Source organism: Myotis davidii, unplaced genomic scaffold (genome assembly GCF_000327345.1).
Source record: "Myotis davidii unplaced genomic scaffold, ASM32734v1 scaffold449, whole genome shotgun sequence".
Taxonomy (NCBI): domain Eukaryota; kingdom Metazoa; phylum Chordata; class Mammalia; order Chiroptera; family Vespertilionidae; genus Myotis; species Myotis davidii.
Genome location: NW_006383007.1, coordinates 42,170 through 54,717, shown reverse-complemented (window position 1 = coordinate 54,717; position 12,548 = coordinate 42,170). Strand labels below are relative to the sequence as shown.

The 12,548-nt window shown below is 57.6% G+C and overlaps 1 protein-coding gene across 1 annotated transcript in view; it reads left to right on the top strand.

Annotated features, from left to right (window-relative positions):
- Positions 1-12,548, top strand: part of RIN3 (Ras and Rab interactor 3) — an 88,129-nt gene that overhangs the window by 42,668 nt on the left and 32,913 nt on the right. The window contains exons 6-7 of the mRNA XM_015557638.1: positions 3,960-5,516; positions 7,525-7,833. Of these exons, the coding sequence (XP_015413124.1) occupies positions 3,960-5,516; positions 7,525-7,833 (1,866 nt within the window). The remainder of the gene's footprint in view (positions 1-3,959; positions 5,517-7,524; positions 7,834-12,548) is intronic.

The window sequence follows — 12,548 nt, the reverse complement described above, 5'->3', positions numbered from 1 at the left end:
GAGCCAAGGCCTGGCATTTTGCCACTAGATGCAGATGCCACAGCTTTGCCAACCACTAGCTTGCATGCCCGTGTTCCGCTTTTCCTCTGGCCTCGATGTTCTGCAGGCTGCAAAGAAAGTGAGCTACTTCCCCCTTTTTTTTTTTTTAGCGTAAACCACTGCACTGCCACTGCAATTCCTTAACAGACGTCCAGCCCCCAAACGGCAGCCCCTCAGGTCTCAGCTCCCCCACCCCTCAGAGTGGCATTGGCTCTGCCCTGCCGGGGTACGGCCAGCAAGCTCTCTTAGGAGCAGGGGAGCAGTGCCTAGTCCCCCGGGCTCTGGGCCCATTTCCCTGAACCCCAATGTTTGCTCCATGCCTCCCAGAACCCAAATCCAGGCTGTAGGAAACGTGTGTCGTTTTGTTTTTTTTAATCTGTGCAGGATGGACCCACCTTGCTCCCCTGAGACAGGCCGCCCAGCTGTTGGCCGCCCCACCTGTGGAGCTCCATGGCCCTCCTCAGTGCCTCCCTCCTCTCGTTTTCTCGTCTCTTCATTCTCTTGCCTTAAGACATCTTCCTATGGTTCAGGTCATCCCCACTTCCCCATCAGAACTTACCTTGCCTATATCCCACACCTCAAAGCCCCTCTCTCCCCTCTGGCTAAGCTAATCCACTGTGCAAGCTAAAGGGCTGAGCTCCTGCTCTGTGCCAAGCACCGCCTTGGTGCTGGAAATACTCGGATGGATGAAGCGTTGTAGCTGCCTTCTGGAAGCTCAGAGCCGGGGGCGGGGGCGCGGGGGAGGATTCTGACAAACTCAGAGCATATGGCCCAATGATGGCCACTTCAGTCAGAGTGTGTGCCAAGGCTAGGAGCACGCAGAGTGAGGGGAGGCCCCGATAGGTCAGGATGACTTCACCCAACAGGGAGCCAGTTTGCAAAGCTCTGTGCACATCACAGCCATTGGCACAGAGCGTGGACCCTCGTCTTGAGGGATGAGGGAGAGTTGACCAGGTGGAGAGGGTGGGAAAAGCATCCAGCCAAGACTGAAGGTGGGGCAGCCCAGGAAGAAGTGGCAGAGAATGGGCTGAAGACTCGGCCGGTGATGCTGGAAAAGGTATACAGAGCCCAGCCAGTGTGGCTCAGTGGTTGGGCATTGACCCATGAACCAAGAGGTCACTGGTTCGATTCCCAGTCAGGACACATGCCCGGGTTGCGGGCTTGATTCCCAATAGGCAGCTGATTGGTGATGTTTCTCTCGATGTTTTATCTCTCTATTTCTCTCACTTCCTTTCTCTCTAAAAATCAATAAAAATGTATTTTAAAAAGAAAAGGTGTACAGATTCAGATCCCACAGGCCTTGAGTGCCAGGCTAAAGGGCTGGCAGTGATTCTGAACAAACAGCCTACTGTATACCCAGCGTAGTGCCACAGGGGGAGAATGGATTGGGGGGTGGGGGCAGACTATGGCCATGATCTAGGTGAGAAATAATGGGGGTGCCCAGGCATGGGTGGGCAGTTCTGTTTATGACATCCACCATGGCATCCACCTTCACCCAAAGGAGAGGCTTATGGGAGCTTGGAGGTGAGCATCAGGGGCCTCCACTCACGTATAGGGGGGCTGCTGTCCAGTTCACCTCTGAGTCAGGCTGGCTGCCTGCCCAGGAAAACTTCCAAGGAGGCAGCTTTGCTGGGGCTGTGCAGACAGGGCACGGTCTTCCACTGCTCACTCCCCGAGGCCAGAATTGCTGTGTGCTCGGTGCCAGGCACCCAGGAGAGTGGGTGAGTCATGGAGGTGTCAGGAGCTGCCTCCCAAAGTTACGTGCAAAGGCCTAGGCAGCTGTGAAGAACAGCTTGCCTAGGTCAGGGCGGGGGGGCGGGGAGGGGGGGATGGCACCCCGGAGACGCCTCCTCCCTCCCAGCACTGTCCTCAGATAGTGGCTGTGATGTGCACAGAGCTTTGCAAACTGGACAGAGTCCCACGAAGGCTTGTCACCCTTGCTACTGTGGAGACAGCTGGCCACAGCACTCGGGCTACCAGACACGGGGTCTCTGCCCAGGACGGAGCTGAACCCTGAGGCCCGGGGTCCTCCCGGTCACGGCCACGCCTCAGAGGGGATGCGCAGGCTCACGCGTCCGTTTCTCAGCAGCCCCCTTGTCCTGAGGTTGCACCCTGCTCACCTGGACAGGGTTGGCGGTCCCCTGGCCAGCAAGGGGGCAAACCCCTGCGTCCCTGGGAGTGCCCATCTCAGGCACACGCACTGCCCTCAGCCTTTGTGTGATACCCACTTTCTTTTGGTGTCAGGAGCCCGTCGGGTGCTTACCACATCCCCAGTTCTGAGGTGCACGCCACCCCTCACTCACGCTGGCCGAGCAGCTGAGATGGGAAGTGTCGCAAGTTCCCAAGAAGAGAGGCCACACAGCACAGCAGCCGGGCTCGCAGGCCTCAGACCTGCAGACCTGCCCCGCACCCCAGCACCTTCGCTCACCAGCCCGGTGACCGTGGCTGGTTCTTTTTTTCCCTCTAAATATATTTTTATTGATTTCAGAGAGGAAGGGAGAGGGAGAGAGAGAGATAGAAACATCAATGATGAGAGAGAATCATTGGTCGGCTGCCTCCTGCATGCCCCACACTGGGAACCCAGCTGCAACCCAGGCATGTGCCCTGACCAGGAATCAAACTGTGACCTCCTGGTTCATAGGTCGATGCTCAACCATTGAGCCACACCAGCCCAGCTAGTTGTGGGCAGGTTCTTGACTCTCTCTGGGTCTCTTCTCCTCACATGTAATGCGGGATGGATCAGGACTTACACCGAAGGTCTGGGGTCAGGATCAGTGAGAGAGGATCCGGGTAGAGCCAGTGGCCCTCACTGCCAGGACTCAGCGTGGTCTGCCCTGTGACTGTGCTGGATGCTATTTTGGGTGGTTTTCTTCGTGATGAATCGTTCCCAGAAGTAAGGGGCTCCAGGGGAGCGTCCAGAGGCCTGGCCCATCTTTAACAAGGGAGTCCGCACTCTGAATCTCTAACATTAACAGGTAGAACCAGACCTGGGCCCCCTGGTCCAGGAGGAGCTGCCTGGGGCTCAGAGAGGCTGCAGGCCGACTGAATTGTTCTCAGTCACCGTGCCTCTGCCCTTCGTGGAGGGCCCTGACCTTCCGTCAGAGTCTCCACGGGGCTTGGGACCCAGAAGTCAAGAACTCTGAGCTCGGTGACCCCCAATGCTCTTCAGTTTGGATGTCCCACGCTCCCCCCCAGAACACACCTGGCGCTGACCAGCTACGCCCGGATAGGGACAGGTGTGCCCTAGTGGCCACAGCCGTGGGCTGCGTCCTGAGGGCTAGGTCAGGAGAAAGGCACGGGCCGGAACCCCACCCAGCAGGGCGGGAGCCCCGTTTGCTGACACCCCTCCCATGGGGGATGGGCAGTTTCCTAGTGAACATCCAGACTGACCAGACCAGGCGTTTTGCAGTGGCAGGTGCTCCTCACTAGGAAGGTCAGGCATGAGCTCACCAGCCACAGTCCATAGGTGTGTTCTCCCCACATGGAACAGGCCCCACGTAGCCACCCCATTCTAGAGGTGACTAGACGGGGGCCTAGAAAGATCCGGCCACCTGCCCCGGAGTCCCCGGCCAGCCAGCTGCAGGAACACTGGCTGTGCGCCCCGGCGTCCCCACACGGCCCGCACCGGGGTCACGGTGCCCTCCATGGTGGGCCCTCACACGCCAGGGACGGAGCTGACGCTGCCCCTGTCACAGGGCGCCTGGCCCCACCCCAGCATCGCAGGGGAGGATCTCGCGGGGCTTCCCCTCTAGAGGCAGGAAGTGGTGGGAGAGGTTTGAAACAGTCCAAGAGGGGAAAACAACCCAGGGAGCAGAGAAGCAAACGTGGTAAGGCCCTCCCAGCCCTCCCGTGCCCCGTCCCCACCCCACCCAGGGGCCCGGCTCCAGGACTGACCGCCTCTTCTCCTCTTGTTTCCACAGGCTTCTGGGACTCCTCACTGAACCCCCGGCGAGCAGCTGGCAGCCCAGCAGAACCCCCAAGAGACCCAGCCCCCAGGGCGCCCCCAGCCTCCAGCCTCAGGTCCGCCTCCCATCAGGGAAACTGCGCCTGTGAAATTGAGCTCTCGGTAGGAAATGACCGCCTGTGGTTTGTGAACCCGATCTTCATTGAGGACTGTGGCAGCGCCCTGCCTGCCGACCTGTCACCCCTGAGAAGCTGCCCCCCTGGCCCGTTGCCTCCCACCTCTGACTCTACCTCACCCGCCTCCCGGTGGGCCCCTCGCCGCCCGGCGCCCCCGCCCCCAGCACCTCCTCTCCACCCCGGCAGTCCTGCCCGGCCTCTTCTACCCCCTGCCCCAGCTCCGGCCTGTCCTTTGCCCAGTTCTCCCTCACCTCCAGACGCCCTTCCTCCTGCATCCCCAGCATCTGTCCCCCACCTGGCACCCCATGCCTTAGGCTCCCCGGACTATCCAAGCCAGCGACCCATGACAGCCTGTGAGAGGCCCCCATGCACCCCCACAGGCCTGGGCCCCCTCAGGGAGGAAGAGATGAAGCCAGGGGCGGCCCCCAGCCCCTTGCAGCAGGCCCCCGCCCCTCCAGGCCCAGGGAAGAAGGGCGCCCCTGCTGCTCCTCCCCGACGCCGCCTCTCTGAGAAGGTCTCCCTGGAGGACCCGAATGTGGAGAAGATGGACAGGGGCACAACCGCACAGTGGGACCAGCCGGGTCTTTCCCGGACACCCCCACTCGGCCTGCCTCCCCAGGGGACCTCAGACAGCCCCGGGGACAGGCCTCAGAGGACCACAGAGCAAGGACAGGAAGTAGTGGCCCAAGCCAGCCAGCTGGGCATCCTGCCAGAGTCGGCAAGGAAGCTCCGGCAACCCCCAGTCCCTCCTCCTAGGAAGAAGCGGATTTCCCGGCAACTGGCCTCGGTCCTCCCGAGCCCCTTGGAGAGCGCCGAGCTCTCCACGGACGGGGCAGCCCCTGAGAAACCCACCCCTGGCCCACACGAAGAAACCCCACGCCCTGCCTCCCAAGCTGGGACCGAGAGCCCAGAAGCCCAGGCCAGCGCCTGGCGCCAGAGCGCCCCAGAGTTCAAAGGCTCCCTGGCCTCCCTCTCAGACAGTACGGGGGTGCACACCCCGGCCACCGATCAGGACTCGTACTCGACCAGCAGCACGGAGGAGGAGCTGGAGCAGTTCAGCAGCCCCAACGTGAAGAAGAAGCCCTCCATGATCCTGGGCAAGGCGCGGCACCGCCTAAGCCTGGCGAGCTTCACCAGCGTCTTCCAGGCCTTCCTCTCCAATGACCGCAAGCTGTACAAGAAGGTGGTGGAGCTGGCCCAGGACAAGGCCTCGTACTTCGGCAACCTGGTGCAGGACTACAAAGTGTACAGCCTGGAGATGATGGCGCGCCAGGCCTCCAGCACCGAGATGCTGCAGGAGATCCGCACCATGATGACCCAGCTCAAGAGCTACCTGCTGCAGAGCACCGAGCTCAAGGCGCTGGGGGACCACACGCAGTACTCGGAGGAGGAGCTGGGTCAGTCCGGGGCGGGGGCTGGGAGTGGCGGGAGGGAGGGATCATCCCAGATAATCCACCGTCCCCACCCCTCTCCTCCCGAACTAACTGAACTAATCCCTCTGCTGTTCTGCCTCGTGCTTCCCAGCTCTGCTCATGCGCCCACATCAGAGGCTGGGCAGGACCCCGGGATGCTCCTGGTTTTATTAGGGGGACGGTCACAAGGAGCAATTAGAGGCCAAAGGAGTACGGACTGTGACTGCTGAGGGCCAGAGGCGGCTCTGCAGGGGATGTGGCGGCTCTCGGGGATGAAGGAACCCGGAGGGCTGGGCTGAAGCCCTCTCTCATTTTGCAACAAGGAGCAATTAGAGGCCAAAGGAGTACGGACCTGTGACTGCTGAGGGCCAGAGGCGGGCTCTGCAGGGGATGTGGCGGCCCTCAGGGATGAAGGAATCCGGAGGGGTGGGCCTTCCCCTCTCTCATTTTGCCGATGAGGAAACAATAGCTGAGACCCTTCCCCTGGGGACAGGGAAAAGCCAAAAAGACTTCCCAAGAATATTTCTCTACGGTCACCCAGGGCAGCTGGACATGGGCCTGGTGTCAGGTAGACATGGGTTCAGATCTTTGGTCAGCCCCCAGCGAGCTGTGTGGCCCACACCATCAGAGCGTGAGTTGGTCCGTCTGTAGAGTGGGGATATTGGCAGGTGGGTTGCAGAGCTGCTGTAAGATAAAACCTGGCTGGCTCCCATTCTACTGGATCAGTGGTTCTCAACCTTCTGGCCCTTTAAATGCAATTCCTCATGTTGTGACCCAACCATAAAATTATTTTCGTTGCTACTTCATATTTTTTCCACCGTCAGTTCGTATCTTTTGCTCCACAAAGATCCCAGTTTCCTATCCCAAACTCCCTACCCTCTAGGGCAGTGGTTCTCAACCTTCTGGCCCTTTAAATGCAGTTCCTCATGTTGTGACCCAACCATAAAATTATTTTCGTTGCTACTTCATAACTGTCATGTTGCTACTGTTAAGAATCGTCATGTAAATATCTGATACGCAGGATGGTCTTGGCGACCCCTGTGAAAGGGTCGTTCTACCTCCAAAGGGGTCTCGACCCACAGGTTGAGAACCGCTGGTCTAGATGATCAGGGTGCCCCTTGGATAAGATGACATTTGGGCAGAGAAGGAGTAAGCCATGGGGAGTGACTTCTCCAGGCAAAAGGAATAGCAGGTGGAAGGCTCTGAGGCAGGAGCAGGCATGGCAGGTGGCAGAGCAGCAAGGAGACCATTGTGGCTGGAAAGGCATCCACAGGGGAGTGAGCAAGGTGCTGAGTGAGAGAGGTCCCAGGGACAGATCACTCGGGCCTGGAAAGGCACAGGGAAAGCTGTGGTTTGTATTGTCCATGAGATGGGGCCGTTGGAGGGTTCCCAGCACAGTAATGTCATGGTCAATCATGCCGTAACGGGATGACGCTGGCTTCTGTGTTGAGGATGGACTGTAAGGGGTCAGAGCAAGAGGCTACCAGCGTAACTCAGGCAACAGATGATGGTAGCTCAGGTCAAGGTCAAACCTTGGAGGTGGTGAGAAGTCAGGTTCTGGATACACTAGATTCTTGAGATAAGACAAGTGGACTTGGGGACTGAAAGAGAGAATCAAGAATAAGTCCACCAAGCATTTGCTGGGTACCTGGGACCTCCAACACAGCTATACAGGTTGTATACTGCACAACTCCCGTGTGAGCAGTGCCCTCCAAAGCTGTGTACTGCGGGCAGCCCTGTGGGAGTTTAATCTGTGCCGGGCCCTGTGAAAGGCATTAGGATGCAGTATAGCAGTCAGAGGGCTCCGCGTGTGGCTTTCTGTGGCATGCACTTCGCGGTCTCCTGTGTCAGAACGGCGGTTGTACCTGCTGGGGCTGTGAGTATGTTTTCCCGGGATCAGAAGATGGGCCCAGCCACACTGTTGGGCGACAAGGCCCGGGGCCAGGATCCCTGCCGCTGGGGTCCTCACCCTACTACTCTCTCCCACCCACAGAAGCGATTGTGGAGTCCGCCTTGTACAAGTGTGTGCTGAAGCCCCTGAAAGAAGCCATCAACTCGTGCCTTCATGAGATCCACAGCAAGGACGGCTCCCTGCAGCAGCTCAAGGAGAACCAGCTGGTGGTCCTGGCCACCACCACCACCGACCTGGGCGTGACCACCAGCGTGCCCGAGGTGCCCATCATGGAGAAGATCCTGCAGAAGTTCAGCAGCATGCACAAGGCCTACTCGCCCGAGAAGAAGATCTCCATCCTGCTCAAGACCTGCAAGCTCATCTACGACTCCATGGCCCTCGGCAACCCAGGTAGGCGGCCGGCCGGCCAGGAGGGCCTTGGGCTGGGGCTCCCAGGGCTGCGATATTGTGTGGGTCTGCGACTCCTCCCCCACCAAGGCCTCCAGGGCCTCTGGAAGGCACTAGAGAAGCCTTTACCGACTTAGAGGCCTGCTGGGGCAGACCTGGGGAAGGGGGGGTGCCGTTCCTGAGCACCTTGCAGGGTTGCCTGGGTACCAGGAGGAGGGCCACGGTCAACTGGAGGCAGGCAGGGAGGCCAGCCCAGGCTGTGCCTTTGTGTGAATTACGAAAAGGTGCTGTGACAAAGTACCACAAGCTGGATGACTGCAGCCACAGAAGTTTATTCCCCCGCAGTTCTAGAGGCAGGAAGTTTGAGGCCCAGGTGTCCACAGGGCCATGCTCCCGGCGAAGGCTCGAGGGAAGGCTGTGTTCCAGGCCTCGCTCCCAGCCTCTGCTAGTCCTTGGCTTGTGGCAGCATCACTCCCGTCTTCACATGGCATTTCGCCTGTGAGCATGTCTGTGTCCAGATGTCCCCATCGGTCATATTGGATTGGGGACCCACCCTGCTGCAGTACGACCTCATCTTAACTAATTCCATCTGCAACAACCCCATTCCTAAGTCCGGTCACATTCTGAGGGACTGAGGGTTATGATGTCAACACAGGGCCCTGGCCAGTTTGCCTCCGTCTTCACATGGCATTTCGCCTGTGAGCATGTCTGTGTCCAGATGTCCCCATCGGTCATATTGGATTGGGGACCCACCCTGCTGCAGTATGACCTCATCTTAACTAATTCCATCTGCAACAACCCCATTCCTAAGTCCGGTCACATTCTGAGGGACTGAGGGTTATGATGTCAACACAGGGCCCTGGCCAGTTTGGCTCTGTGGATAGAGCATTGGCCCTCGGAATGAAGAGTCTCGGGTTCGATTCTGGTCAAGGGCACGTACCTTGGTTGCAGGCTCGATCCCCAGCCTCGGTCAGGGCTCATGGGAAAAAAAGATGTCACTGTATGAGTTTTGGAGGGACACAATTCACCCCATAGCGGCCACCTGATCAGCATGTATTCTTGTTCATGGGTCAGGTGGGCTGAGCGTGGCTGGGCTGGCTCCTGGGTCTGTGGTCAGAGAGGTTGTTTGGAGGCTGGCTGGTCTAGGATGGCCTTGCTCAGATGCTCGGTGGTTGATTGGCTGGTCTGGCACGGGAGTGACTGGGCCACGCATTTCTCAGGCTCCGGCAGGTTAGCCCGGGCATTTCTCAGGCTCCGGCAGGTTAGCCCGGGCTTGTGCCCAGGGCCATAGGTGGTCCAAGAGAACAAGCAAAGCCTGTGAGGCTCTCAGGGCCTGAGCTTGGACAGGCATGATGCCGCTCGGAAATATTTCATCGATGTGTTTAGTCACAAGACCAGCCCAGCCCTTCTTGATGGGAAGGGCTGCAAAGTCAGGAGCCTCAAGGGGTGCAGATGTGGGGAAGGGAGTCAGTGGGCCATTCACCACCAGTTTCTCACGGCACCCCTACAGAGGAGAAACACAGGGCCCGCACCAGGGAGCGCCCCGTAGTGAGCAGGCGCTGGCTGGACCTGGTCCCCCAGTCACCCCGTCAGCGGATGCCCTGTGCAGCAAGCAGCCTGGGTCACCGTCCGTGGCAACATGGCCATGGGGAGTAGAAGGACTGTCACCTCTGTAGCCGCACAGACTTGGGGGCAAATTCCTGATATCACGTAGGCCTGTGTGACCTTGAACGAGTTAACCCTTAAGGCCCAGTTTCCTCACCCGGGGAAGCCGTTTTACAAAGAGGAGAACTACGACTCCTGAGACCTCAGAAGCCACACTCGCTCCCTGGTGATGCAGAAACAACAGAAGTTCAGTGTGGACCACTGAGCATAGCTCCCAGCAGGCCCAGCCAACGGTGGCGATTTCAGGAGAAGGATTCTCCCCTTCTCCCTGTGAAGGGGGCAGGCCAGTCTGGCCAAAGGCCCACAGAAAATATGGTCCGTATGTGACTGGGGGGTGGAGCATGGTCCACTCACTCTAGAAAAGTTCCCTTCAGAGACCTTCCCTTTGGAACTTCTAATCTGGAGAATCTCCCCGCAACCCCTCCTCTCCCCGGCCCCGGGTCATGCTGGGGCTCAGGGCAAAGTCAGGGCCAAGACTATCAGAGCTATCGCTTTGGGTCTGATAAGGGCAATTCTATTCTCAGCGAGTCCCAGTTCACTCAGAAAGCTTGGGCGTCCTGGAATTCTTTTAAACACACAATCTCTCGACTAACTTCAAACACAATGATTTTACTGACAGTGAATTCGCTCAGTGAAAACCAGAGGGCAGGGCATGGGGGAGGAATGGCTGCTTTTGAGAGAAGAAAGAAAGGAAAGGCCTGCCTTCCTTGTGAGAGGGCCTGTCTGGCACAGCGTGTGGGAGAGCAGAGCAGCGGGGCACTCAGGGTCCCCCGCCCTCGCAAAGACAGGCTGGGAGCTCCCCTGAGCCAGAAGCCCGCCCCAGTGGGAGTCTCTGAGCCTAGACATTCAGGCGGGGGGCCTGGCTCCATGGAAAGACTCCCCACCAGGACCAGGTGGGTCCTGGGTAAGCACTGGACAGCGAGTCCTGCAGCTCCCAGTCTCACCCCTGCCCTGAGCAGGCCGAGGCTGCCCCTTCCCCTGGGAGTAAGCAGGTTCTGCTAAGAGCCGGGTCTTTGGGGTTCAAAGCTGGTTTGAACCCCAGCTTTGGTGCAGAAGGCAGGAGAGCATATAGAAAACACCTGGATGGCTTGGCCCCAAGGAGGTACTTACCTTCCGGAATCTTGATCTTCTCACTTACAAAATGGGACTGAGGACATCTCTCTCAGTGCTATTTTGAGGATCAGATGCAACCAAGTATGTGTGTGTGTCCGATGGACGTGAGGATGCAGGAATGGCTGCCTCCTCACCGTGTTCCCCAGAACGTGGAGGCTGAACCCGCTCAGTGGTTTCCAAACTGGGTTCCAGGAGGCATCCCCAGGGGCCCCCAAAGGGGCACAGGCAAGTGGGGCCCACCCTGGCTTCACCCGGATCATCCTGCCTGTCCCTGTTTCACACAGGGGGTTCCACGTGGGATTCTGTGCAAAAGAACCAGTTCTGCTGCGAAATCTTTTGGCTTTTTAAAAATCTTTCACTTGGAAATAACGTCAGACTTCGGAAACTCCAACAAGAGTACATTCCCATGGAAATATCCACATATCCTCTGGGGCTGGGTACTGTCCCTTTTGCTTTGTCATTTATGCCATCTCTGTGCACCTTTCATTTTCTTTCTGAATCGCCTGAGAGTAAGTCACAGACATCTTGGCTAAGTACTTTTCTAAGAATAGGGAAATTCTCCCACGTAACCACAGCGAAGTTGTGCGCTTTGCAAATTTGCATTGACACTATTTTTAGCTGAGCCGCCATCTGTATTCCTGGTTGGCGCTTGAGCCGCCAAGGTCCCTGTTAGCATTTCCTCCCCCAGCTCAGCACCCAGGGTTGCGCATTGTGTTTAGTCTTCGTCATGGGGACATCGCCACAGCCCTTCTTCGTCCTGGATGACATAGGTATTTTTAAGGAATAGCAGTGTCCTTCCCCATCCCCCACCTTTTTTTTGTTTTTTTTACTTTTTTTAGTATTTATTTTGAATTTACTCCTGAGCCATACGTTTCCATTTCTTTAGTTTCTTCTGGGATGTTTTTCCTCCTGTGCAGCCTCCTCTGCTGCTTCAGGAACCGTCTTCCCTTTTCAGTAGGATCACCTCCATGTGCCGGGGAGGCCTCTTGTTGGGGTTCACCTGCCCAGGAGCCCTGTAAGGTTCTGTGCTGCATCTTGGGAGCTTTGTTCACCTGGATGTGCTCAGAGACCAGAGAGTCTACCTCGAAACCCCTCAGTCCGCACTCTGAAGCATGTGCAGCGAAAACTCAGCTCTCTTTTGGGGCCGCCGGCGCTGTGTCCGGCCCCACTGCTTGGCCTGGGCACACTGCCAGCTCCACCATGGTAACGACGGAGTGGCACCCACTGCTTCTGTAAGGTGACCTCCTTCGGATACATGGTGGCTTTTCGGCGACGCACATCCTCGATGACCTGGGGCCGTGGTCGGCAAACTGCGGCTCGCGAGCCACATGCGGCTTTTTGGCCCCTTGAGTGTGGCTCTTCCTAAGCCTAAGGAGTACCCTAATTAAGTTAATAACAATGTACCTACCTAAATAGTTTAACTTTAAAAAATTTGACTCTCAAAAGAAATTTCAATCGTTGTACTGTTGATATTTGGCTCTGTTGACTAATGAGTTTGCCGACCACTGGCCTGGGCTGTTTCACAGGTGTTCTTAAAGGGAACACAGAGATTTGAGCCTCTTGGTTTGCATGATTCTGTGGGGTTTTCTGGGTCAGGTGGAGAGCAAACCATTTTCAGGGGTCATCTCGGGCCGCTTTCGGAAAGAGGAAGACCAGTTTTTCTTTTTAATTGAAGTTCCTCATTTTGTCTTTGTCAGACGTTTCCTCGTGACCAGAGAGAGGCTGTCCATTTTCAGCCAGACCCCCACTGACTCTTTAATTCTCCTGACTTGGACATTCAGCACCTTAGGACCAGGCCCTTGACTCTGAGCATCTAATCCACACCTCCCTCCCGCCAGGCGCTCCCAGCACCTGGCTGCCCAAAATGGTCCCACACCAGCAGCCCTGCATAGAGGCCCTGGAGCTATTGGCCAGCAACCCCATGGAGGGCAGAATGCCAG